Source organism: Pelodiscus sinensis, chromosome 22 (genome assembly GCF_049634645.1).
Source record: "Pelodiscus sinensis isolate JC-2024 chromosome 22, ASM4963464v1, whole genome shotgun sequence".
Lineage (NCBI taxonomy): Eukaryota > Metazoa > Chordata > Testudines > Trionychidae > Pelodiscus > Pelodiscus sinensis.
In genome coordinates this window covers 21,480,273-21,506,292 of record NC_134732.1, presented here as the reverse complement: position 1 = coordinate 21,506,292, position 26,020 = coordinate 21,480,273, and the positions used below count along the sequence as shown (strand labels likewise).

Below are 26,020 nucleotides of genomic sequence, written 5' to 3'. Positions count from 1 at the left end.
ACAAAAATGCAGTCTCACTGATTTCACTGCTTAGTTTAAGCTATAGTGTTCAGCCAATAAAATTGCTATATTGACAAACTATCCTAGCCTGCTAATTTTGATTAGAGTGCGCCTTGAGAGGAATGCCATCAGTACTTTTACAGCAGTTCAGGCGGACTGAGAGAAGATAGGGAATTGAATGTTTTTGTTTTAATATTGCTAGTCTGCACCTCAAAGGAACTTTGAAGGTAGCTTACAGTTGTCTGTAAATGGCAAATGCCTCACACACACAAAAGGGTAGAACTTCTTAGCTGAGTCCTATGGCCCAAATTCTGAATTGCTTAAAAAGCTACTACTGTTCACTTTTAAGAGCAACAATGAGAACCATGCATAACTGTTCAATTACAATGTTTGTTATAGAAGTAGGCATGGGTTGTAAAACACAAAAAGACCATAGGTTGATGCTTTAACTTTTAGCAGATTGAGACACTCTCTCTTTTTAGAGCATAAATCTGCCTTTTTCTTTTTCACTACTATGTAGATTAAAACTCAAGAAGATTTGGAAAAGAGACAAAAGGAGATAAAGGATGCAGTGAAGATGCTAAAATTGGAGGTGAAAGATGAAATTAGAACTGGCCTTAAAAATGTAAGCCAAACTCCTCCAGAGCTGTTGGATGATCTGGAAGCTGTTTTTGAAGCTAAAGAAAATCTGGAGTGTGAATTAGAAAACTTGGAAAACTTCACATCTGCAGCTAATGAGGAAAGACAGCTTTCATTTGAAGACAAGAGGGATTTGTCCAAAGTCCATTTAATGGTAAAATTACTTCCAACCAACTTTACAATCAAAACACTGTCTCTAGCTACCTCAGGCTTAAATTTAATCGTATTTGTTTAAGCTGGGCACTTGATTGAGAATAGTGAAACGAAGTACACAAAATAAACAGTTTTACATGCGTAACTGGATACTCTTTACAGGTTGAAACTCTCTAGTCCTAGTTAACCAGAAGTCAACTTACCATGGGTGTGACCAGTTTCCTGCAGTTCCATAAAGTTTGTTTATAGCCATCAGTCCTGGCTCTGTGTTCTATGCTATTATTTAGCTCTGTTGTGCCCGTAAATGTCTTCTGAGAGCCTAATAAGCAGCAGAAGTGTTGGCAAGGTTGCTAGACAATATTGACTCCTATGGTTCGGCAAATTCTTTTGTTTGGTTAGGTCCCAAAACTGCCGGGCTAGAGAGATCCAAACTGTAGTAACTTCTCTGCTTCACACTGGATTGCTTAGTTGCGCTAAACTATCTTTACTAACTTACACAATGCAAATTTTTTGTTACTAATAATTAACTCAGTCCTGCATTTCTTATACACCCCACTGATTTCACTGGAAGACTTGCATGTGAAAGGAATGGAGGATTGGTCCCCAATACATATTTAAGTTTATGGTCTATATGCCGTGGTAGAGATTTTTTAAAACAGATTTAAGACCTTGTGTTCGGGCTTCTGATTCTGATCCTTTTATCTAAAGGATGAACACTGGCGTGGAGAAGCACTCAGAGAAAAGCTGCGTCATCATGAAGATCGGCTCAAGGTAGCATCTCACACATTATATAATGCATTTATTTATATATAAACATAGGAGGGCTCCATTATAATTCTCGAGTCTTTTTTTCCTTTGGGTCTTGAATTCATGGTAGCACTTGGGAGGTTCACTGTCCCTCCCTCCACCCAATGCCTCTCCCAAAATTGTAATTGCTAAAAGGGGTATCCTCACATGCCTCCTCCCTGCACTTCCTTTCCCCCTCAGGCACCAGTCAACCCCACTTCAACCATAATTATATATGTTTTAAATAACCATAGAATACTTTTTGCAATATCATCGCTCTTTCCATTGGAATGAAAAGGAAGGCACTGTCTTTTCAATGTGAATCAATAAATTATTGCTCAAAGTTCATGATGTTTAAACATACTTCTCTTAACACTACTCTGACTTTTGTATGTGAATGTTGTTATAAGAACAGTTCTTTGCTACCTTACATAATGCACTGCATTACCAATGTAAGTTTAGCCATAACAACAGACGGAAGCAGAGTCTGGTTAGCATACATCTTGCTGTCCTTCTTCTAGTTGTTTTCTTACATTACAAGGTACCATGCAAATATTGCTTTTCTGAATGGTCAAGACAGGTAGAAAACTATTAGAATTGATAGGCAAAACAGCTTCCATCATTGTGTTAACTTTTTTTTTTTAATAGTCTGACCTCTACTATCAATTAAACTGGACATGATGAACAAATGGGATGCAAGGAAATAATTTAGTTTCTCTTTTTATTAAGGCTCAACTTCGACAATGCATGTCCAAGCAAGTGGAAGTATTAATTAAAGGAAAACAGCAAACAGAGGGTACCTTGCACAGCTTAAAGAGACAAGTTGATGCACTAGACGAACTGGTTAGCAGCACTTCTACAGATTCACTCTTGCTGTGCCAAAGCTCATTGAGGCAAATATCTTCTCTCCATGATGATCTTAATGTTACACAGAACCAGGTAACACTTGACTGTTTTGCAGTACCACATTTTCAAATCATTGTGATCTATTAACTTTGATCACCCTGCCATATCCGAAAATACACTAATGCACTTAAGTGTTTTCATAACCATAATATTATGTTTCTGTAGACTTGTCCTGGAAAGTTCAATGCGCTTTATCCTATTTGTATTAAAATACATACAGCCACTCCCCGACTTACGACCACACTGACTTACGACCATCCATGCTTATGACCAACCTCCCATTAACCCCATTATAATATTTTTGAGTTGAGAACCATGTACATCAAGTTTTTCGTATAGCATGGGCAGTGTGTTTAAGGGTATTTCCGACTTACGACCAAATCAAGTTACAACCAGGTGTTTGGAACGTAACCCGTTCGTAAGTCGGGGACTGCCTGTACATCCAAAATTGGTAGTTTCTCCATGTACTCTCAACTCCTTTCAATTTGTCCCAGCTCTGAAATGGCTTGGTCTGAAACTGAATTTGTTTGAAATCACCTTACTGTTTTTTGGATTTATGCACATAGGCTACATCTAGACTGGCATGATTTTCCACAAATGCTTTTAACAGAAAAGTTTTCCATTAAAAGCATTTGCGGAAAAGAGCGTCTAGATTGGCACGGACGCTTTTCCACAAAAGCACTTTTTGCGGAAAAGCGTCCGTGCCAATCTAGACGCGCTTTTCCGCAAAAAAGCTCTGATCACCATTTTCATGATCTGGGCTTTTTTGCGGAAAACAAATCTGAGCTGTCTACACTGGCCCTTTTGTGCAAAAGCTTTTTTGCCCGAACGGCAAAAAGCTTTGCGCAAAAGGACTTTTGCCCGAACGGGAGCAGCATAGTATTTCCGCAAGAAGCACTGATTTCTTACATGAGATCGTCAGTGTTCTTGCGGAAATTCAAGCGGCCAGTGTAGACAGCTGGCAAGTTTTTCCTTAAACTTGCCAGTCTAGATACAGCCATATTGCTTTTAATAATTAACACGAACTGGGAAGCTCTTAAATTTAATGTTTAATTTAATGTTTCTGCCTGAACACTTGTAACCAATATAGGTAGGAAACACTTAAGATAATTGTAGTGAAAACACTAGAGGGGGAGGGTCTTTTTTCTTTTAAATTGTGCACTTTGTGCATGAGCAGGTTTTCCTTTTTTCCGTGTATAACAGAAGACAGGAAATATATATATTTGTTAGTCTGTAAGGTGCCACAGGACTATTTGCTTTTAAAGTTACAGACTAATACCGCTACCCTTCTGAAACTAGAAGGCAGGAAAGTGACTCTGAATCCACAAACATTGGTAGAAGTATCTGAAACAGCTTTAACATCATCTTAAAGTTACTAGAGTGAGCTGCATGCCCTTTAACTCTGCATGCCAGTTTTACAGAGTTTAGGGTTTGTACCATTGCTATACAAGATTCCAAAGCTACGTGGCAAAATGTGACAAACAACTATCCCCCCTGGGCAAATATCCAGGGTTCCATTTTACATAAGACGCAGTTTGTGTGATCAACTCAAGGTCAAATTAAGTCATGTCTGAATCAGTATTAAAAACTACACATCTCCCATTGCTCTCTGGAACATAAAACTGCTATATCAGAGTACCCTGTCGGGGAATTTATATCTGTTTCTTCTGTAAATAGGGGTTACCTACCTTTTATAGACTCACTTCCTGGTTCTTTGCCTTAATGCAAAGAGAGCCTTCTAAACTGACATGAGTAGCAACATGAGGGTGGTGAACAGTCTGTGGGAAAAAATTTGCCTACCAAGACACCTGGACCTATTTTCTGACCATTGACTGAATAAACATACTATGATAGGGAGGCTGGAAGGGCAGCTTAAACTTTGTATTATAACCTTCATGCTAAATTCTGCTAAAGCAAACCTGTTTGTAGGCATGAGACTCTTATTAAATGTAATTTTCCACAAGAAAATTCTGACACTGTTGAAAATAAAGCAGCCTTTGGAGGTGGAAGTTTACCATAAATTTGAAGTTTAAATCCCACAATAAATGAGTATTTCAGAGATTAATTTGAATTTGCTCATTATATGCATTCACTTTCCCAAACACTTTTTTTTTTTTAAAGGTTGGTCTGACAAGAGTTCTCAGATCTCCTGGCAAGAAGCCAGGAGACATTTTGTCTCGATCTCAACGCTTCCATCAAAATCATTCACAAGAAATAATCCCACTAACCCATGGAGGTAAGATTTGAGCCAGCTGTTACATGAATGACACATAGAATCAGAGAATAAAATCACATAGCTCCAAATATACAAGTTTAAGCAGAACTTCTCCTTGAAGACTTGTATGTAGTAGTGTATAAACACATACTACGTCTTCTCAGAAATATGTTACATAGCATCTGTCAGTGTAGTATCAACCACTATCAGCTACCACTCCTGGTTCCACATAACAGGTGCTTGATGTACACAAGACAAGCTCTCCAAGACAATAATCTCCACCTTTGTTTTTAAATTCATCTCCAATTTAAAATTGTTTTGGCTCACCATGTTTGGTGAAAATTTGCTTGCCTTCTGTGGGGGAGAGTGTTCTAATAGATTGCATGGGAGGGGGGAGTTGGACTTTGCATTGTGGATGTCACATTTCACAGGGGCATCTTAATGTGACAGACCCAGACCAGCTGGCTGTCACACTCTAATGGAGGGCAGCTATGCAGGGTGCTGGCTAAACAGTTTTCTGTTCCCTGAATAAACCCTTAGGCTGCGTCTAGACTGGCAGGATTTTCCGCAAATGCTTTTAACGGAAAAGTTTTTCCGTTAACAGCATTTGCGGAAGAGATCGCCTAGATTGACATGAACGCTTTTGCGCAAAAGCACTTTTTGCGGAAAAGCATCCGTGACAATCTAGACGCAGTTTTGCGCAAGAAAGCCCCGATCGCCATTGAGGCTTTTTTGCACAAAACAGTTTTTACCTGTCTACACTGGCCCTCTCACGCAAAAGCATTTGTGCAAGAGGGCTTATTCCTTAGCAGAAGCATCATTGTCAGTGTTCTTGCGCAAATACTATCTTACATTAGATCGTCAGTGTTCCTATGCAAATTCAAGCGGCCAGTGTAGACAGCTGGCAAGTTTTTCCGCAAAAGCAGCCGCTTATACAGAAAAGCTTGCCAGTCTAGATGCAGCCTCAGAGTCTTCTGCCCCCGTAATTAAGGCAGGCAGACACCTGAAGCTAGTTAATAACTGGCCTGAAAAAGCAGGCTAATAAGACACCCGCAGCCAATTAAAGCCGGGGGGGGCCTGCTATAAAACATTTCCCCAAAGTAAGCGTGAGGGGGGCAGGGAGAGGAGAAGAATGGACAAAGAGGAGGAAGTGTGTTTGCAGCAAAGCTGAGAAGGGAAGAGATTCAGTCAGGTACCAGAGGAAAGGCGCGAGGGGAGCGTTTGGGGAAGTGGCCCAGGGAAGAGGCTGCTGTCTTGGGGCTAGAGGGAAAAACCCAAGCAGTTGCTGCTGCCTAGGGTCCCTGGGCCAGAACCCGGCGTAGTGGGCAGGCCCAGGTCCTCTCACTCCTAACCTCCCTGCACCACAGAGAACTTTTTCTGGGAAAAGAGGTCCAGGAATTATGGAGGGATCTCCCCCTCCCCATTCATTGACTTTGCCAATGATGAACATGCTATAAACCTGACCTCTAGAAAAACATAAGAGGCAGCATGGAGGGTGACAGTGAGCCTCTGAGGCATATAACCAGGGCTCGACAAATAATGTAACCTACTTGCCTGTGGCAAGTAGATTACACCCCGGAAGAGCCAGTACAGAGCGATCTGCGCATGCACAGAACCGCGCTGCTGGCGAGCGGTGCTCACTGCCACTTGGCGAGCCCTGCATATAACCACCGCCTAAAGAGTGCAGGACTCACAGGGCACAGCCAGAATTTTGCCACATTAAGCTTGCCAGTAATTCAGTCTGGCAGTGGCTAAGGTTGAGCTGTAAACCTGTGCTAAAGAGACACTTCAGTGGTAGGTTGTACACTACTAAAAACACTGATATATTGAAAGCAAATTCATCATGTTAATAGTGTTATTTTAAACAGGTACCCGAAGCCCAACGTTCTTATTTAGCTATCCCTTCATGCAAGATGTACAAAGCTCTGCTTTACAGCACGCGTGTGCTGGCCAGTTTTCATATACTAAGAGACAGTCCCCTTTTTCTATAGTGTGGGAGTTGGAAATATGGACATCAAGATGAATGTAGCACACAAGTGCATTAAAAAAAAGCTGCCAGGATGGGATACAAGCCCTCCTGTCTAGCTTTGCTCTTAGCACACACGAGAACAGCATCTTGCACCCATAAGTAAATATCTTGTTGGTATTCTAGCAGAATCACTAATTCTTACACTTTTTTTTTTTTTTTTAGAAAAGTGCTGACGTTTAACAATGCTTGTATTGCTGGAAATGGTACTTTTTCTAGCCTCTGGCCCAAATAAATATACAACTTGAAGACTGCTACCTCATTAACTTGAAATTCTGGATAATCAGACACTCCATATAGTCATTTGTCAAGACAGCATGGTACAACATTCCTGGCTAACTTTAAATACTGGCTGTGAGCCCCCATGTCAGTACTGTCAAGTTTTGTATGTTGATGTAACTTAAGTAAATTAAGAGATATTTATTGTGTAAGAGGAACTAACATTTATATTCTGGGACACAAAGGTTGCAAGAGTTCTCAAATCTTAATTTTTTAAAAACACAAATGTGAGCTTCTGTAGCATTGAGACAAATCTGGTAATAGTTCCTTCATCTGCCACATCAGTGCCATTAATCCTGTATGTCTGCATGCACCATTACTTTGAATGGAATATTTCTTACAAAAAATAAAGTTTGTATTGATTTTTTACATCTATAATTACAGTTCCTTGCTTTTCCATGGATTTGGTATTTAGCTTTTCATAAGGAGACCACAGCCTGACTGTACTAAGACCTGTACCACAAAACTGGGAAGTTCCCAGGGCTATGTTGGTTAGTTTATCAGCAAAGTGTCTAGGGCTACAGGCCCCACACTTGTTTTGGCCCCCGACAGTTTGTGTACACACAAAAAACCCACCACAAACAAAACCAGCACTGTACAGCTTTCCACACTATTTAAAATTCCAAGGCCTATGTCTACACTGGCAGCATCTTGCACAACACGACGTCCACACTGCCATGTGCGAGCTGTGCTTTTGCGCAAGAGCATGCATGGCAGTGAGGACGCTCTCTTGCCGAAGAAAGCTCTGATGGCCATTTTAACCATAGGGCTTTCTTGCGCAAGAAATCCCTGCCAAGCGTCCCCACTGCCCTCTTGCTCAAGAGCTCCTGTGCAAGAGGGCTTTCACCTGTTTAAAAAAAAAAAAAAGAGCGTAGCCCTTGCGCAAGGAGCCCTCTTACCGTGTCATACTGTAAATCTTCTTGCACAAGAGCGGGTGGGCAGTGTGATGCTTTCCGGAAGAACGGCCAGTCTTGCGCAGTAACCTGCCAGTGTAGACATAGCCGTGGAGTTTGGCAGATGCAAGTGGCCCACCTTAAGTCTTGCTCTGTAACTTCAGTCACCTTGTGAATGTCTAAGTCACTTCAAGGTACCATTTTCCAACTTGATTATATATTGGATACGAAGGTGCTCTTAATTGTGACACCCATTATAGTAACTGTTGGAAGTGTTAGAAATAGCTTTAACAGCCCAGTTATTCCAGCAATCACCTTGAAGACTGAGTGTTCGGATAGGAGAGGCTCTGCACCTTTCACATTCCTGAGGACATGCTAGGACTAAGTCTAAAGATAAGAAATGTATTAGCCTATACACCTGAGCACCTTAATAGAATACAGCCAGGTTAAATGTATTTGAGGCCAACATCTATAGCTACATTTAGGAGTGTCTGCCACTGGTCCCATCTAGGAAGTTATACCAAAGGGAACGAGCCAGAATCTGACCAATTCATTCCTCCAAATTGAGAGCCCCTAACTTCTACTTATGCAGCAAATCTCAGCCATTCTAAACAGAGGTGTCCATCACGCCATCGGTCAGAGAACATTTGGAGGGTTGTAATACCAAGAATGGCCACTGGGGCAGCCAAGCCCCAGGGGAGCACTATCTCGCAGAGTGTCCACTGGGGGTAGCCATACTACCAAGGGAGTGGCCAGCAGAGCTGGTGCTCTTCATCTGGTCTGCCAGCCCTCCTATTGCAAACCCTTTCCCCACGACAGCACTGGAGGGAGGGAAGAGAAAACACCCCTGGCAGATAGAAGGCTGGGGAGAAAGAAAAGGCCAGATGGGACTCCTCAGCCTGAACCCCTCCCTCCTCAGTCACTAGTGTACCTCCCCCGCTCCCTGCCTCTGGCACTGCCCCCCATCCCCAAAACCCTGCTCTGACTCCTGCACCCACCTACACCACCAGCCCCCTGCGCTGAAGGACCCAGGTTTGCCCAGGGCCTTCAGAGCAAGTCTGCTAGTATTCTTTAATAGGTGGGGCAGGTCCTATGGGTCTCAGCTGAATTTAGAGGCAGTAAGGGAGACTCGGCTGCTCTACAGATTTGAGTTTTCCACTTAGAATTGGCTTGCAGGATTTTCTCAACACACACACTTGTTTATGTCTGCATTGCCAATTGTGGACTATGTAGCTTCAATTCTAGCTCAATGGGGCTCTTTTCAAACAGCACTTGGTTAGTCCTTAATGATGCTAGACAGTTACCCACAATTAAGTTCTAGGCTATAGTTGAAATTAAATTGTATCGTGTTTACTCTAAATAGGACTATGTCAATAGCTGAAGTGTATCAGGCAGTTTACCACCTTTCCTTTTTTGGGAATTTGCATGTTCAAGTTCTACTGGCTCTGAAGTCAGTAGGAAGAGAGACCAGATACCAGCCATTAAGGGTTTTCATAGGAAGATGACGACTTCCAGCTCTGTAAGGTTTCCATGGCCAGCTGTGAGCTTGAGCATCCACGTTTGCAAGGCCCATCATGATGGCCCTGGCCCCTTGAGACCTGCACTGATGAAGCACAGACAGGAGAGCCTTTAAAGCAAGCTGAGGCCTGCCCAGTTATCTGTCCCTCTGGCATAGCCATACTCTCACCCCAGATTTCAGCAAGCTGTATACAAGATGCTACTTTCAGATCCTGGAAGTTTATGCATTTGAGTGTGTGTATTTAAGAACTCCTCCTAAATGGCAAGAGTGAGGACCACCAAGTTCAGTGTAGAGCTGCTTCTTATAACAAAGCAAGATAAGGGTTTGGTGGATGTGCCCAGAATGGGATTTCTTCTCAAAACATGCACAAGAGAAAATATCCCAGCACTGAGCCTCCTATGGCTTAGGTGCCCTTTAAGGGGGGGGGGGGACTGAAGCTCCCCCCTCCGCAATTTCTACAGGAACATTGCTGGGTGTTCCCCTCTGTCAGGGAACAAGGGAAAGTGCATAGTTGCCTGCATTTCTCATCTCTGGCTAGGAGGTGCAGGGGACTAGACAAACCTGGACATACTCCTTCCCCCAGCTGTACCCATGGTAGCAGCCATGGAGGGGTGTGTGTCACCTGTCCAAGCTGCTGTAATCAGAGAGGACTAGGGTAGTCCTCTCCCCAGGGCCACCTGCACACTGAACCCTTCATCTTCAGGCCTGCCCCCGCAGACTAATTTAAAAAGCACGTACATTTTCATTTTATTAAAAAAAAAACTAGCCCTGAAGGTAAAGGACCTGAGCAACATCAGGTAAATTTTTAGAGAGTAAATATAAAGTTACAATGTAATGGTCAGATTCACTGCTATACTGTAGCTGCCTTGCATTACTCGGAAAGTTAGAAGCAATGCACAGTATCCTCTAGGTTGTGTGTGTGACAGGAGATTCCTGGATAAACTGTTGGTTTATATATAAAACTGTATTACAAAAGGCAGGAAACTACTGAAATCCAAACATGTTATGGAAATAATCAAGCACCCAGCTGCTCTGTTGATATAGGAAACATCTTTATGTTTTTAAACACTTAAGCTCTAAACATAAAAATATTTTGATCTCAGGAAAGTTTGTAATGCTGATTTCTGTATTCTGATGGAAACTAAACCCTGACAACAGAATATACAAGGCTAGAAAGGGGCCTACCCTACAGTTATCTTGGATTAGGAATTTACACAATTTTTTAGGACTCTGTTCTTCATGGAAAAATATGCACCTAACCTTCCCCATGCAAGCGTATGAAGAGGCATTGTTCCCCAGTCCACCTTCATCTATTTGAAGAGTGAAATTATATCCTAAGCATAATAGTAGCATGGGCCAGGCTTTTACGCTTGCAACTCAAAGAGCCACTTAAGTACTTCAGACCTTTCTTTTGGCGATTCCAGTTTTAATTCCACACCATGAATCCCAAGTCAGAGACAGTAGGTGTCCCAGTTAGAAAAGCAAGTTCTAGCAAACCTATTTGTGTACAGACTGTGTAAGAGATGTAGCCTGCACACCCATTCCAGCAAATATATGCAGTGTTTTACACGGAGTGGGGTTTGAAGCATAAAATGAAGGCAATATATCTGCAAAAAGCACTTCATGAAAGCCATGTTTATTTGAATTCTGCTTAGACTAACACCACTTTGTGAAATCAAACGCTTGAGGGCCAACCCTTTCATTTCCAGTTTACTAGTTAATGGCTGTTAACCCAAAGGTCCTTTCTGCAACCTTAACACTCAGATTTAAAAAAAAAAAAAAGCCACACTACACACCTTCACCCAGGCACCGGAGAACACTTGTTGTTTGGAAATAGATTAGAAGTGCAATACATAGTAGCAACACTGGTTGTTTGACCATACATACAATGTTTTGTAAGGCAGAGGGATACTTTGGTGCTTTTACTATTGCTTTAAGAGTTGTGGGAGATTCCAGAAATAACTGCTCTCTTACTGCTTAGTTAGGGCAAGGTACATGGAAGCCGAGTAAAGGAACATTGTATTATTTAGGAAGCGTTCCACCAACACAACTGCTTTTAGAGGAACTGTTTTCAGAGCATGGCCCACAATTAGTTTCTAGAACAAGCCACCAACAAGACTAAATCCACTTGATGTTCATGACCTGGTTTCATGCTTTCTAGAGTAACTGGATGGTATGTGTAGTTAAATCCCATTGGCTATGTCTACACAACAAGGTTTTTGCACACAAGGGCTGTTTGTGCAAGAATCAATGGAGCATCCACATCTCAAGCGTGTTTTTGTGCAAGGAAAAGTGACAGGACAGAGGGCCTTTGCCGGTAGAATTATTCCTCTCCCCACAAGGAATAACTTTTTTGTGCTACAGCTCTTGCGCAAAGGCACGTGTGGACATTCTGGAGGGTTTGTGCACAGGTGCTCTGATGACCATTCTGTGAATGGCAGTCCGAGGTTTCTTGTGCAAGAGTGTCTATGCAATGTGGGCGCTCTCTTGCGATGCGCTTTGAGGGCTGGACATGCTTTTGCATAAGAACTCTCCGCAAAAGGCTTCTTGTGCAAAAACCCTGCAGTGTAGACAAAGCCATTCTGTACGCTACAGAATTAAGATCTTGTACTGCTATTAATTAGCATCTGGTTAAGTGTTACTGGCAAATTCATTTCTCTTTGAAGTGCATATTGTCACTGCAGTGACTTATTACAGAGGTATTTTCTACTCCAGGTATTTGGACCTACGTAGAAGTTTGAAGAATTGTTTGCCTTCATGAACCACCAAGCACAGAGGCCTCAAACTCCTGACATCCGGCCAGGGACTCCCATGGGACCCTGTCTGTAACTAGCCACCAAACCCCCCTCTTCCCCTCCTCCCCATGACACACCATATAGAACCTATACACAGGTTTGGCAGACCACAGAGTGAGGGCTTGGCACTGCATGGCAGCAGCAGTTCCCACCACACACTCCCTGCAGTAGTAGGAGATGCAAGGAAGCGACGTACATGGCAGGCACACTTGCTCTGCTGCACTCTCTCCTCCCTCCCAGATGATACCTAAAGCCACATGCCATGGGGGAAGAGGGTGAGAAAGGACAGAGTTTGGGGGCAGGTAACCGACAGCCCCACTTCCAGAAGTCTTGTGCCATATTGCACAATTGCTCTGGCTGGGACTGGGCTGTGGGCTGAAGTTTGACTCCTGATGTTGCAAGTGATTTAAGGCCTGGAAGCGCTTCCAATCAATTGCAAAATTAGCTGGTGCCCAGCAATCCCTTGTAGCGTACCCCAGCACTGCCCAATAGCTTACAGAGAGGCCCCTTCACTAGCAGAACAAAACAAGATCTTTGAGTTCCATGTGCGAAGCCAGATTGCACTCGTACAACCTCAGCAGTCATAGTAAGAAATGCAGTGAAGTATCACTCACTTAAACCAAGCCTTGCAGAAACAAGACAGACAGAGTATTTTCCATCAGATTTGAAATGCCTATAGAATGAATGACTGAGCCAACTGATGAAGGCTCCAAATAAGGCAATCCACTATAATTTGTCTAGATACAGGTACTTTATTTACAAATATTTAGATTAATAGCATTGTTACACCAAATGAAGAGTACAGCAGTCCAAACAAATCCTTTCTGTCACAGAAACAATGAGACCTACTGTAACTTACTTTGGGAATAAGGGCATCACACCTCAACAAGCGGTACTCATTAGAATGCTGTTTACGTCACCCAAATTTGTTTCGTCAGCAGGTCATGGTCCCTGGGCAACCCCTATACAGTGCAACTTGGTTTTAGCAAATTTCATCAGCCGTAAATTTAACATTATACCAATCTACTTTAATAATCTTAGGTTTAAAAAAGACTAACCAGACAAAAACAAGGGACAGTGCACAAGTTCTCCAAATCCTATTGTCTGCACATTCCAGTTTTGGCTTTTATTAACATTGACTGTACAATACTCTGATATCACTGTTTGCTTACAGGTCTGAACATTGGATAGTTTCTCTTAGTGTCTGTAGAAAGGGATTTTAGGACTATTTTGTATTTTAAACACTGCAGTTTCACTAAATATTGAATGAATATTAGAACATGCTTTAGTTGTACCTACCCCTCTCAGCCACTTATCCCTTCCCCCCATGCCAATTTTGCATCACATTTGAAGTTTCAGAAATTTGATTTTGTGTGAAGCATGGTACTGTCTCTAGATATTTAAACACGCTGGTCTAACCAAACAGACAATATCACATGTACTTTAACAAAGTCTGCATATGCCTGGGTACGATCTGAACTCTGATTTTCAACATGTAATTTCATGAAGGCAATATTTTAAGTCCTTTTAGTAAGAGGGACCCTATTTTTTAAAGAAAAGTTCCACTGTAGTGTAAATAAAAATGCAAAAGAGTAGTTAAAAATCCCTAGAGAGTTCTGACTGTCCAGTTCAGAATCTGACCACTCCAGAAAAGGTATAAAAGCATAAAATGTGTAATAGAACCAGCCATTCTATACAGTGCAAGGCAGGAAATTAAGCCCAATAAAGCAAAATGCTTACAAAAAAGAGAAAAGCAGGTTAGCACACTGTCGATTGCACAAGAACAGGGTTAATAAAACGGCATCGATATACCACAGTGCAAAGATGGAACAAAGACAGATATTCCACTAGTGTTAATATTGTTGCATTGGGGTGGCGTTCCCCCAGCACAATGCCCACCATTGACACCAAGGAGTTAAGCTTATGTTAGTGAACTGCAGTTACATCTATTTTTGTACTAAGTGGGGCAATGTGGTCACATATAGATCATACTGTACAAACTGATATTTTCTTATATACTGTTCTAATGCCAGTAATTTATTTTCTTCATTAAAATCATATACACAGAATGTATTTAACTGTTAGCTCAGTTCCTTCAAATTTTATACATATTTACGTTCTGTTAACAAATGTAAAGAATAAAATGGCAAAAGATGATGTAAAGCTACCGAGCACAAGAAGAAAGAGTGGACTATTTTCCCTGCGCTAGACTAAGACGGAAGTAAGTTGTGTGCTCCTGCAACAAGCTATCCCCTAAATACACTCCTGCCACAGGGAATTCCGCCAACAAAAGCACATTGTTATAGAGCCCCTTGTCTACCATCAAAAGTCATTTCACAGCAAATTAACATCAGTTACTATGGACAGATTTAGAACAGTTACAGATGTGGAAGGAAGGCTGAAGAACCGTAAAATTAAACCGTACAAGAAAAAGCCCTGCAAAAGTGTAAAATCATGAGTCCAGCATCAGTGCTCAGTTTAAATCATGTATTGATGACACTATCACAAGGACAACTGGGGGAAAAAAAATTTCTAGATTTACCATGCAGGAGAGGTTTATTACTCTACTTGCCTTTGATAACCTGATTACATCTAAAGTTGTTTAGCAGTTTAGTACTGTGTTAAACTGTTGTCTCAGAGTTTAATTAAACCCAATAAGATGTACAGAAGACAATAAAGCAGTCAAAAGTACTGCTTCCAACAGAGGTGAAAGGTCAAAAATGGAGCCATGGAACAGAGGTCACTAGCAGCCACAGCCTTCTCTCTGGGGCTGGGGTTCACTGGTTAGTCGCCCCCCCTGCGGAGCTGAAGGTTTGTGTTGTACACCTGACTCTGCAGCATTCAGATCCAGGCTTCCATCTTGGATATTCTGGTAGATTTTCTTGGCAGCCTCCAGGAACGCATCTTCAACATTCTCTCCTCTTAAAAGGAAGCAATGAAATTAATCCGAGTTGTGTGCTATGTTGCATTCTAGATTGAAGAGGTTAAACATGCTTGGCCTGCCATCTGCCTCTTTCAGTCACTAGCTGAAATTTTCTAATAGTAGTAAGTTTGCTTTGATTACATGATCTGTAAACTGTTAACAAGACACACAGCTGTACCTACTCCCTCAAGACTTTGAAAAAGTAAACTGCCTAATGAAGTCTTTTAAAAATTACTAAGCAATAGGGACACTTTTCACAGGCTGTCTCCAGCTTTGGGGGGCAAAAAATCCAATGTCAGTTCATCCTTGATGTAGACTAGCCATTACAAATCTTGGACTTCAAAATACAGTTTTAAAAAAGGCTACACAGCAGAGATGCGCTTACTCCACCTCCCTCCCCAAGCACTTTCACATAAAGCACATTTTGAACATATAAAGGACAGTTATAATAAAAGGCACAATAATGAAGATCTGTGATGGTAGCTTGTATCAACTGTTCTATTAGTTTCTTGTAAGTCTTTAAGTTAGGATTTACTTGCTTTTTGGGTTTGCATCATCTACCATAGCACCTTTACAGTTTCTTGTTGCATAGCACTTCTCTTTGTAAGAGGATATCACAGCTGGTCTCACTGCAATACCAGCAGCTGCAGACGGGCAAAGAACTGTAGTTCTGGTTTGGAGGATTATGAGATTTCTGAATTTGGTTTCATTCTAATTGGAAAGAAAAAAGTTTCAAAATTCTTAACAAAAACAGAATTATTGTTCTCTGCCCAGTTCTGCCAGCGGGCCTGGCACCAGTTTTCCTGCACTGAAGTGGGGAGCCCTGGTAAGCCAGGTTGCCACGCTGCAAACCTAAAGCTGTTCTACCCAGCTTCCCTGGCACACAGAATTTCCAGCACAATTCTATCAAAACAGACAGGAGCCACAGAACATTTCAATTCTGGCAAATGAGCAAACTGCAATGAAAGTTCTGTTTCATTTTATTTTCCAACCAGCTCCATTGGCAACTGCTAGAGAAGTTTCACAGCATCTGTAAGTGACGTGCTACTAGTGAAGTCTTTGAATTAAAAAGTGAAATACTTGTTAGTGCTGCAAGGTGCTATGTGTAGGCCTAGTTTCTAAGAGCCTTGGTACACTTGCCAAGCCATATCTGCTTACTGCGCTGTGAGAACAAATATAGGTCAACTGGATCTCAGGATTCCTATAAAAATCACAGAAACGTAGAATTGCAAACTAGTCTAGTTCCCTGCACTGAGCCAAGACTAAGTATTATCTAGACTGGGGTTCTCAAAACTTCACAGCACCACAACCCCCTTCTGATAACAAGTTACACTGGGAGGGGGAACCTGCCACCCCCAAGTGCTGGGGCATAGGCGCTTGTGTGGCCACTCAGGAGAGATTCCAATGCTTCCCAGCTGAATAACAGAGCACCCAGGTCAGTTCTGCATTTCTGCTCGTGGTGCACATTCACACATGCCTCTGTGCACCTAGAAATTTATTCTGCACATGGGAGGGGAAAAATCCCCACATGGATGGAAAAGATCAGAGGGAACATTGGAAAGGAGTGTCGTCTAATGGACAGAGTGGGTGGTGAAGCCTCCTGGGTTCTGAGCAGGAGCCTGGTGGGGAATGTGATTTAGTGGTTAGAGGCGGGAGTGGGAAGCAGGACAAGCAGTGTGGTCTGGCGGTGGCAGCAGCAGGGGGGCTGAGAACCAGCTCTCCTTGCTTCTATTCCTGGCTGTGGGAAGACAGGTGCCCTAGGGGACAGAACTCCTGGGTTCTTGTGCTGACTCACTATGGCGAGTGGTATTTTTGCTAGTGTCCTGGGCTTCCTGGGGGCTGGGTGACCTGTGCACTGCAGTGGGTTTGATCTCTCTTGGCTGGCAGCAGCGGTCCAGCCAGCTCCGTTTCCAGAGCTGATTTTGCAGGAAAGACAGCTGAGCACTGAAGGCTGGGGGTGGAACCAGCCAGAACGGGGCACACGGAAAGAAGGAGAAGAGAAAACACCATGTCCAAAAATAACCCGCCGTGGCATCATCTGGGGAAGCTGCCATGGCAGAACGTGCCATGCTCAGCTCAGCGCCAGGGTTCCTTTGCCACTCAGTGCTGGGCTCCTGGCATGTGTGCACAGCCCAGAGCTGGGGACAAGCTGCTGTGGGCTAGGCCCGTCAACCGGGACAGCAGGGGATGGGGGAGGGGGGGAGGCACATGACCACAGATAGACAGAACAGTGCTAGGCAGGCAGGGGAGAAGGGGGCCTCTCCCGGATTCCCTGACAGCCCCATTAAAATGGGGTTGTGACATACAGTTTGAGACCCACTAATCTAGACCATCACTGACAGATACTTGACTAACATGTTCTTAAAAGCCGCCAACAGAGATTCCACAACCCCCCTAAATAATTGGTTTCAGAGCTCAAGTAGTAGTTTTTCCCAATGTCTATCCTTAATTTCTGGCACTGCAATTTAAGATCATTTCTTTGTTCTGTCCTCAAAGAAATGAACCTCGCTCTTCTTTTTGGATGGTCAAAAGAAAGCATGCTACATCATCTTCTGATAGTGCAATACCCCTATCCAGCAACACCTTCATGCAGCTGCACAGCCTTGCACAGGTGCTATAACCAAGCGCTCTGAATGCTTCACACAAGAGAAGTTTCACACTTCAAAGCTGAACTCAAGCCACCACCAAACCAGCAGGGTCATTAAAAAGAGGAAGCTGAACAATCTACAAGACCAGCATAATTTAACCAGTTTTGCAGCTTAGAGCACCCATCAAGTGCTCTGTTTTCTCAGGGCAACTCTGATGGAGGAAGTGTTGCCCGAGTTCTTAAGTGAAATTAGTAAGTTTCAGTTTCCAATTGGAGGGTTTTTTTAAAGTCATATCAGTCTGTTACAATTCTGCAGCCATTTGCTCAGATGTTATCCCAAAAACAGAGTAACAAGATGGCTGTTGCAAGTAAAAGGTTGAGAGAGATAAGGCAAAAAAATGCTAGACATGCTCTCTTCCTCCATCTCCTGAAAATACTTTTACTGCAATCCAGTCTGAGAAATCAAGTTCACTTTCACCCACAAAACCACAGATTAAGCCCTTCTACGTAAATGAATACTAAACTTAAAGGCCACACTTCCTAGCGACATTTTGCTTAAACAAAGTGATTGCTTTGGACTTCAAATATTCTAGTTTCAATAGTAGGCCTATCACTTACGTTTTTGCACTTGCTTCAAGGAACAGCAATCCTATTTAGAAACAAATTGAAACTGTTAGGATATATGAAATACTTCAGAACCATATTCACCGAAGTTTGAATTGTAAGATAACCACATTAGGGCCTACTGGCTGTCATGCTAAAGAATACTTTCAAAAGTAAGTAAAGTTTTTCTTTTCCAAGCAGGGCATCAATATGCAAACTGTATTTATAGTACTAAAATAAGCCAAGTTAGCAGATTATTAGACACAAAAGTTTTATATACAGCTAAATTATTTTAAAAGTGTGCTTTGAACAGTTTCCAGTTACCAACATGGAAGATTCACTTAAAAACCTTTAACCCCACTGAAATAAACAGCACACACACAAAAAAGCAAACACACCATTTTCTTCTGCAAACTGTTTGGCTTCTTCATATGTAACATCTCTCTGTGCTTCCAGATCTGCTTTATTTCCTATGAGGATTATCACCTGGTTAAGAACAGGAAAAGTGTTAGCCTGGAAAACAGTTCCATTGCTCCAAAAATCAACCCCCACTCCAAAATCAAGTTGAAGAAACTTTTTTAATAGTAACTAGACATGAAATTAGAACCATGACAGCTCTTGCATATACACATCCAACCCATGGTAAATGGGAGAGAAATGGCACTCAGAGGGTATTTAAGATAACCCACTAAGCAGTAGCAAGTGAACTTCTCCTTTCTCTCTTCTCCCCCTTCTTCCCAGGCAGGGAAAAGGAAATTGATATAAACTCTCCAAGATTAGAGGATCTGCAGCAGGACTTCTACAAGCTCACACAGCATTGCTATCCCTTTCCCCAAATTATGAACATTCCCTCCCCAAACAACTACAGACTCATTCATTTGATAGAAAAGTTTAAAGATACTTTCCAAAAGTTAAGGGATAGGTCATCCACACACTATTCCTTACTCTAGCAAGCTTCATCTTCACCACGAAGATTAGAGCAAAAAGAACCCCAGATGCCACACTGAACCTCTCCTCGCTATAGGGTTCCCATGGCCTGAGAGCCTGTGAAACGTGCAGTTTTATTCTAAGATACAACTACTTCAAAGCAGTCCTAGCTCTGTGCGATTGGACTTGAACCCACATTTTTAACATCCCCCCCTCAAAAAACACACACCAAAGACATCAGAGGCAACACAAGGGTGGGAAGGAATTGTTCTACAATCAGAAATGCAGTAAGTGAAAGAACATGGCTTGACTTCCAAAATCTAGGTTGAGTTCACCAGGGCTAACCAATAAAACCACCCAGACATACCAAAAAGGATTGAAAGTATAAACTGATTGATTTGGTGCAGTCAGTCAAATATGAAATCTTAAAGCATTTTAAGAGGGAGAGAAAAAGGAAACTCCTTTTGGCCTCCCAAGAGGGACAGAGAGGACCCTTGGAGAAAGACATTAAGTAGTTTCTTTGGATAAGATTTAAATTTATGTTCAAATTCTGAAAAGAAAAAAATAAACAAAGGACAAGTTAAACTTTCAATTTAAAACTAGCAAGTTGTGAGAAGGGGAAGATGAAATTCAAGTGTTTGTTAATATTAACATTGAAAGTTAGCAATAAAAAATGAAATAAAACTCATGCATGCTATATATATATATATATATATATATATATATATATATATATATCAAGGCTAGCGCACTGTAAGTGTAAAGAATATCACTATGTATCAAGGAAATACATTTCAGTCTCCATCTTGGATTTCTTGCTTTGGGATAAGAAGTTTTATAAAAAACAAAGAGCAATCTAACTTACGGTATTTGGATTGGTGAGATTCCTTGCATCTGTCAACCAGCTGCTTAAATGGTTATACGTGCTTCTTCTGTGGAGAGCCAAGTGAAGAGAATTTCACTTTAGTATGTAGTACTACCTACAGTACACTTTTCAAAACTTTGGGACAAATCTATTTTAACCACTAGCGATGGAGTGATATCAGAACAGAACTTAAGCAACTCAGCCAACCCATGAAGCAGCATAAACTCTAGAGAAAAGGACAAGTACTTAACAGAAACAGTATTACTGCCTACCATGAGGGCACAGTGTTAAGACACAGTTTTGTATAAAACTCATTAAAGGATTTCCTATCTAATACTCTTAAAGGACCCTGCACTGTAAAATACTGCTTAGGTAACACTGCATAAGATTAAGTCTTATTTCTAGCAAATTAGGATACATACAGCACACGATGGAGAGAAAGTATAAGGTGGCAGAAAGAAACTGAACACTAACCCCACACTTAAGGGCAAGGATGGGCCTTTAACTGTGCCCCAAATATATGAGGATTTATATGGTGCAATGCCCATGAAGTTTGTTCCTTACTTAGGCAGGCGATGCCTTCAGGTTGCTTTTTCCACCCCCTAAACCATCAAGTCCCATTGACCATTCTGTATTAACTATTCCTTTAAAACACCTGATAAAATATTTACTATGATATGACTAAATTCTTCAGCAGATTCATAGCTCAAAAGAAGGGTATTTAGACTGACAAGAGGGGTGAGAAAAATCTCTTCTTAGACGAACTTCTGTTGGCGAGAGACACAAGCTTTCAAGCTACACAGAGCCCTTCTTCAGGTCTGGGAAAGGTACTGCCATCAGGATGGATAAACAAAACAATTTTTAAAAATACCAAATATAGTTTTGGTTTTTTAAATGAGAAATTTAGTATTAATTTTAAAATAAGTTACAATTAAATCCTATTACCAACATGTTACACTACACTTACAAGGGGTGTTACATACATGACTATTTCATAGTCCCTGGGGGCAGGGCCAGCAGCCAGTATGCTCCAACCCCATTCCCAGGAGTCCCCTGCTACCCTGCGCTGCCTCTGTAACAGAGGCAGCAGTGCAGGCAGCAGGCAGGAGCCAGTCCGTGAGGGGAGTCTGTTTGAACATCTTTAAAAAAAAAAAAAAATTTGAGCTTCCTGCGCAGACCAGCTGCCTGCCACCCCACACTGCTGCCTCTGATACAGAGACACCAGCGCAGAGTGGCAGCAGCCCCTGTCCGTGGGGGTCCGAGATCCCCACACAGAGAGAGGCCACTCCGTGGGGAGCTCGGACCCCTGCGCTGCTGCAAAGCCCAGGCCAGTCACAGACAGCGGCTGCTTCATGGCAGCCTCCCCTGACATCCCACCCCCTGCGTTGCTGCTTCTAATTAGCACTGGCTCCTGGGGGGAAGGCAGGTCCATGGAGTTGACTTGAAAGTCAGATTCCCGCATGTATTTGGTTCCAGCCTACCCCCTCACCCTCTGTGCTGCTGCCTATCAGAGGCAGCAGCACGGGGAGCGGCAGGGAGGGGTGAAGAGGGGGGAGACAGGTGACTCTGGTGCTCATGGGAAGAGACAGTTCCTCATGGGCACCAGCTCCCATCCCCACCCGTTGCTGCCTCTGATACAGAAGCAGCAAGGAGGGGGAAATGCACGTAGATGACAGGATTAACTGATAAAGCCAGGATTATCAGTTAATTGTGTAGTCGTCTATACAAGGACATCCCTAACCCTTAAGGGGGGACAAAAAAGGTCATATACAACATAGTGACATTGTAAAGCAGAGTCTCAAACAGGCTTGCAAACACTTTGGAGTCATACTATGTGCTTTAGCTGAAACTACAAGTTGACAAAATATCAGTCAGTATCTTACCTAGTAATATCATAGACCATGAGAGCTCCTGCTGCTCCTCTGTAGTAGCTTCGTGTTACAGCCCTAAATCGTTCTTGTCCTGCTGTGTCCCAGATCTGCAGTTTAATTTTTTGGCCACTAACTTCAATTATTCTTGTACCAAATTCGACCCCAATTGTGTGGGGACAGTCAGCCATAACTGTCACAAAGATAAATCAAAGGTTCACATCTTTCTACTAGACATCATCTCACCCTCACAGAGGAAGGTTTTAGTATACCATCTTTTTATATATTAAAAAAACCAAAACAATCTCAATTAAATCGACTTGTTCTCTAACTGTAAATTGTTTTTAATTTCAGCAGCCTTGAATGATAATCTATCGTTGTCAGGAAATAACTAAATGCACTGACAAGCATTTAAGAATGGTCAATTCATAAATCTCTTACTGGAAGTTGCAAATGCATGCATCATTGATGTGTTTGGCAATACAAGTTGAATAAATGATTTAGTTTAGGTTGCTGCACAACCCAGCCTCGTGGAAACAAATTTAACTTGATGGCTTAAAGACTATCCATGACTTGAATGAAGATTTTTATAAATTGCCAACAGATGGTTTAACAGCGTTTTTCAAACTTGGGTCATGAGGATGCTAAGGTAAGCCACTGGCAGGCCTGCGCCTCTTTGTTTACTTAACATGTCCATAGCTATAGAGCCCTGCAGCTAACCTGGGCTACGGTTCACCTTTTCCAGCCAAGGGGAGCGGTGAAGTTCCATAGCTACAGACATGTTAAATAAAGAAAGTGGTGCAGGCCAGTCAGTGGCTTACCCTGGTGGCCCCGTGACCACAGCATAAAAAACACTAGTTTAACACACTACATGTGACCAGCAGCGGGGATGCTGGATCACACCAGAGATCCATCCAGTTTATTACTGTAGTTCAGGGACTTTCCTGTAACTGATGCTTGAGGAAGGTTTTAAGAAACATTTCAGTAAACAGTTCTAGGATAACCTGTCAACAGGTAAGTCATCCTCCTAATTCCCTTTAGGGATCAGTTTATGCTCTCTTTGTGCTCAAATTTAAGTTCCATTGCTTCAAGTAATAGAATTTTTGAGGGGTTACCTAAGAATGCTATAAATATTTGCCTCTTCAAAATTCCGGCCATAAGCTAGAAATTTCTTGGTACTATCTTTGATTAACCTGGTCACACTGGAAAGTCACTTTCCGATCCCTAGTTCTCACCACACAAGCACACTTTAAAACGGTGCAACTACACTGCAAGCCAGAGAGCATGAAAACAAACATTATCCACTACAAGTAATCTGCATGGAAAGGATAAAAATACTAAGAGCCACAACAAACTTCCAACACTTCTGAAGAATAAAACCTAACAAAGCTTCCGAACTGGGAAGCAGCACTTGAGTCAATGCTTCTGTACCACCATCTTCACATGGAAGAGAAAAAGGACACTGCAGTTCTAGAACAGTTCATGATGCAGATGGAACAGCTGTTACTCGTGACAGTCAAGCTGTAAACTCCAGTTATTTAAACCAATAAAAAGCTAGCTTTGAATTTTAGTAGTTATATCCCAGTTTGAATGTCCTTGCAAAGTGAGCTTTTGCATTCCAACAAAAGCTCTACTCTCAAACACCAATGCATAAAAGTGTAGGAATATTTTTAAAGTGTGGCTTGTGATTGAAGTTTGGTAACTTCAGAAGCCTTCATGGAGCAAGACCTTTCCCAGCATCATGCTCATTATACAGGTATACTTTGGGAATGATAGCCTTTAGTTGACACCAGGGGGCTGTGCCCCCGGCTTGCTACACTCGCCAACCTCCCCCCCGCCTCCCCCGAATCTCTCCTCAATAGAGGAAGGAGACAGTTTCCCGGAAAGCACATGTAGACTGCTAGAGCCAGGTGGCAGCTGCACCTTGGCAGGCAAAAGGGAAGGGAGAGGCAACAGCTGCTGTGGGGGAGGGTCTCCATCCCTGGCCTGCAGCAGGTGGCTCTGGGAGACGGGGCTGGTCCCCTCTAGGGGCGTTGAATGTAGGGGCACCTCGAGCCATGGAGACTCCTCACTTGGGAGAGAACTTTCCCTTTTAGCCCCGTGATCTCTACCCCACGTGGGGGGGCTGCTAGTTATCCTGTCTCTCCAAGCACCCCCCCCCACCAGGTCCAGCGAAGAGAAGCAGGGGAAGGAGCAGCACTCCAAGCAGCACATGAGGACAAAAGCCAAGAGTCTAGGTGGGTGGGTGTGGCTGGGCTGGCAGGGGAGCTCTTGTATGGCCCAACTTAATTTCAGACACAAACTTTGTAGCAACCCTCCCCCCCCCCCCCAGACAGCTGGAGCATCCTGACAGTTCACCTCCCCACAGTAGCGTGTGCTTCGCTGCATCCAGCGTGGAGCCTCGGGGCTCCCCCCCTCCCCCCCAGCAGCACCCCCAAGCACGAGGAAGGAGGCTGTGTGGCTGAGGGACACAGAGTGACGTATGAGGTCACTGTGATCCACAGGAAAAGGTTTTTTAACTAGAGAGGAGAAGTCACTCTCCAGACATATGGACAGATCAGAGACTGACAGGTAGAAGACCATGCTAAATAACTTAAGTACTTCTACCTTCATCATTCTGACTATGATTAGTCTATGTATTTGCAATGGGTGATGCACCAGCGGGAACATCACGCATGCTGGAAAGTAGCTTTCAAAACTAGGGAAGCAGGAAAGAGTGGAAGCATACCATCGTGAAAACAGGTCTCTGGAAGAAGATACTCACATTTTTTTTCTGTGAATTGGTGAAGCAAGCAGGACTTTCCTACTCCCATGTCCCCTGTTAGAGAAAACACAATTACTGCACTGGGAAAAATGGCTTTAATTGAAAGACATCTGACAAGGTATTATACTGACCACACAAGTGTCCTGCTGGACCATGCTTAGCTATGCCTGTATGCACAAGGTGATTTTCACAGTATACTCAGGAACAGTAATTTTTGCTATGGCTTTGTTCAGACATAGGGCAGCAGAGGCATCCAAGTAATAAAGAAAAGGAAAGGAATTCAAGATTACAGCCTCAGGTGATATCACTATTGGGGTTTGTAAGAGGATACAGAAAGCCGACCCATTAAGCATTGAACGGGAGCGATACTGAAGTTAAAATTTCTGTTGCCATTTGGAAATAAAACTTCACACTGACAAGACAATGGAGCAGAAGAAGCCTCAGGAGATCATCTAGTCCATTCTCCGGCACTGTGGCAGGATTAAGTAAACCCAGGCTGTCCCTGATAGGCATTTGTCTAACCTGTTTTTAAATACCTTTAATGGCAGGATTTGGGATCCCTGTCATGACTGTTCCAGCACTTATCCAACCTAACTGTGAGACTAGGTATTAGGAAAAATTTAAGTCTCACTTGCTGCAAATGAGAGGATTATTTGTTGTTCCCCTAGCCTACTGAGGGTAGGACAAAAAAGTTGTTAGAGGACCATTATTTGAAGACTTCAGTCTCTCCTCATCTTCCCTCTTTTAGACTAAAGATGGCCCAATTCTTTCAAGTTCTCTTCGTAGGCTATATTTTCCAAACCGCTTACTTTCATTGCTCTCTTCTAGATAGGTGTAAGCAAACTGGAGACTCTTAAAATGAAATACCCCCAAACTGGACATAGTATGCAATCTGAGGCCTCGCTAGCGCAGAATAAAAGAGAAAGGAGACATTCCATGTCACAACACTTAACACTCCAGAATGGAGATTTGCCCTTTTTGTCCAACTACGTATTACTTTACTTATATTAATTGTGTTATAATTCGAAGATCCTCTTCTACAGTATTGCTGTCTACAACGGGGGGGGGGGGGGGGGGAGAGGGGGAGACTGATGGTTTTTGTGCATTTAATTTTTTTTTCCTTCCTAAGTGTAGCCCTTTGCAATTATCATTATTGAATTTCGTCTTGAGTGCAGACCAAATTCTTCAGTTCATCAAGATCTTTCTGAATTCTAATCCTGTCCTCCCAGGTGCTTGCAATCCCTCCCAGTGTGGTGGTGTCTGCAATTTTTA

At 42.6% G+C, this 26,020-nt stretch overlaps 2 protein-coding genes across 7 annotated transcripts in view; one reads left to right on the top strand and one right to left on the bottom strand.

Annotated features, from left to right (window-relative positions):
- CNTRL (centriolin) overlaps window positions 1-7,373 on the top strand; it is a 62,789-nt gene extending 55,416 nt beyond the window's left edge. For all 5 annotated transcript variants that reach the window (XM_075905469.1, XM_075905471.1, XM_075905468.1 and 2 more), the window contains 5 exons: window positions 521-793; window positions 1,501-1,563; window positions 2,308-2,517; window positions 4,606-4,720; window positions 6,891-7,373. In XM_075905469.1, the coding sequence (XP_075761584.1) occupies window positions 521-793; window positions 1,501-1,563; window positions 2,308-2,517; window positions 4,606-4,720; window positions 6,891-6,901 (672 nt within the window). In that variant the 3' untranslated portion in view covers window positions 6,902-7,373. The remainder of the gene's footprint in view (window positions 1-520; window positions 794-1,500; window positions 1,564-2,307; window positions 2,518-4,605; window positions 4,721-6,890) is intronic.
- A 5,570-nt stretch (window positions 7,374-12,943) lies between these two features.
- The window catches only part of RAB14 (RAB14, member RAS oncogene family), a 30,368-nt gene continuing 17,291 nt past the window's right edge, over window positions 12,944-26,020 (bottom strand). For both annotated transcript variants that reach the window (XM_075905475.1, XM_075905474.1), the window contains 6 exons: window positions 24,749-24,802; window positions 22,000-22,177; window positions 20,117-20,183; window positions 18,723-18,810; window positions 18,340-18,370; window positions 12,944-15,132 (listed from right to left, as the gene is read on the bottom strand). In XM_075905475.1, coding sequence (XP_075761590.1) covers window positions 14,955-15,132; window positions 18,340-18,370; window positions 18,723-18,810; window positions 20,117-20,183; window positions 22,000-22,177; window positions 24,749-24,802 — 596 coding nt within the window. In that variant the 3' untranslated portion in view covers window positions 12,944-14,954. The remainder of the gene's footprint in view (window positions 15,133-18,339; window positions 18,371-18,722; window positions 18,811-20,116; window positions 20,184-21,999; window positions 22,178-24,748; window positions 24,803-26,020) is intronic.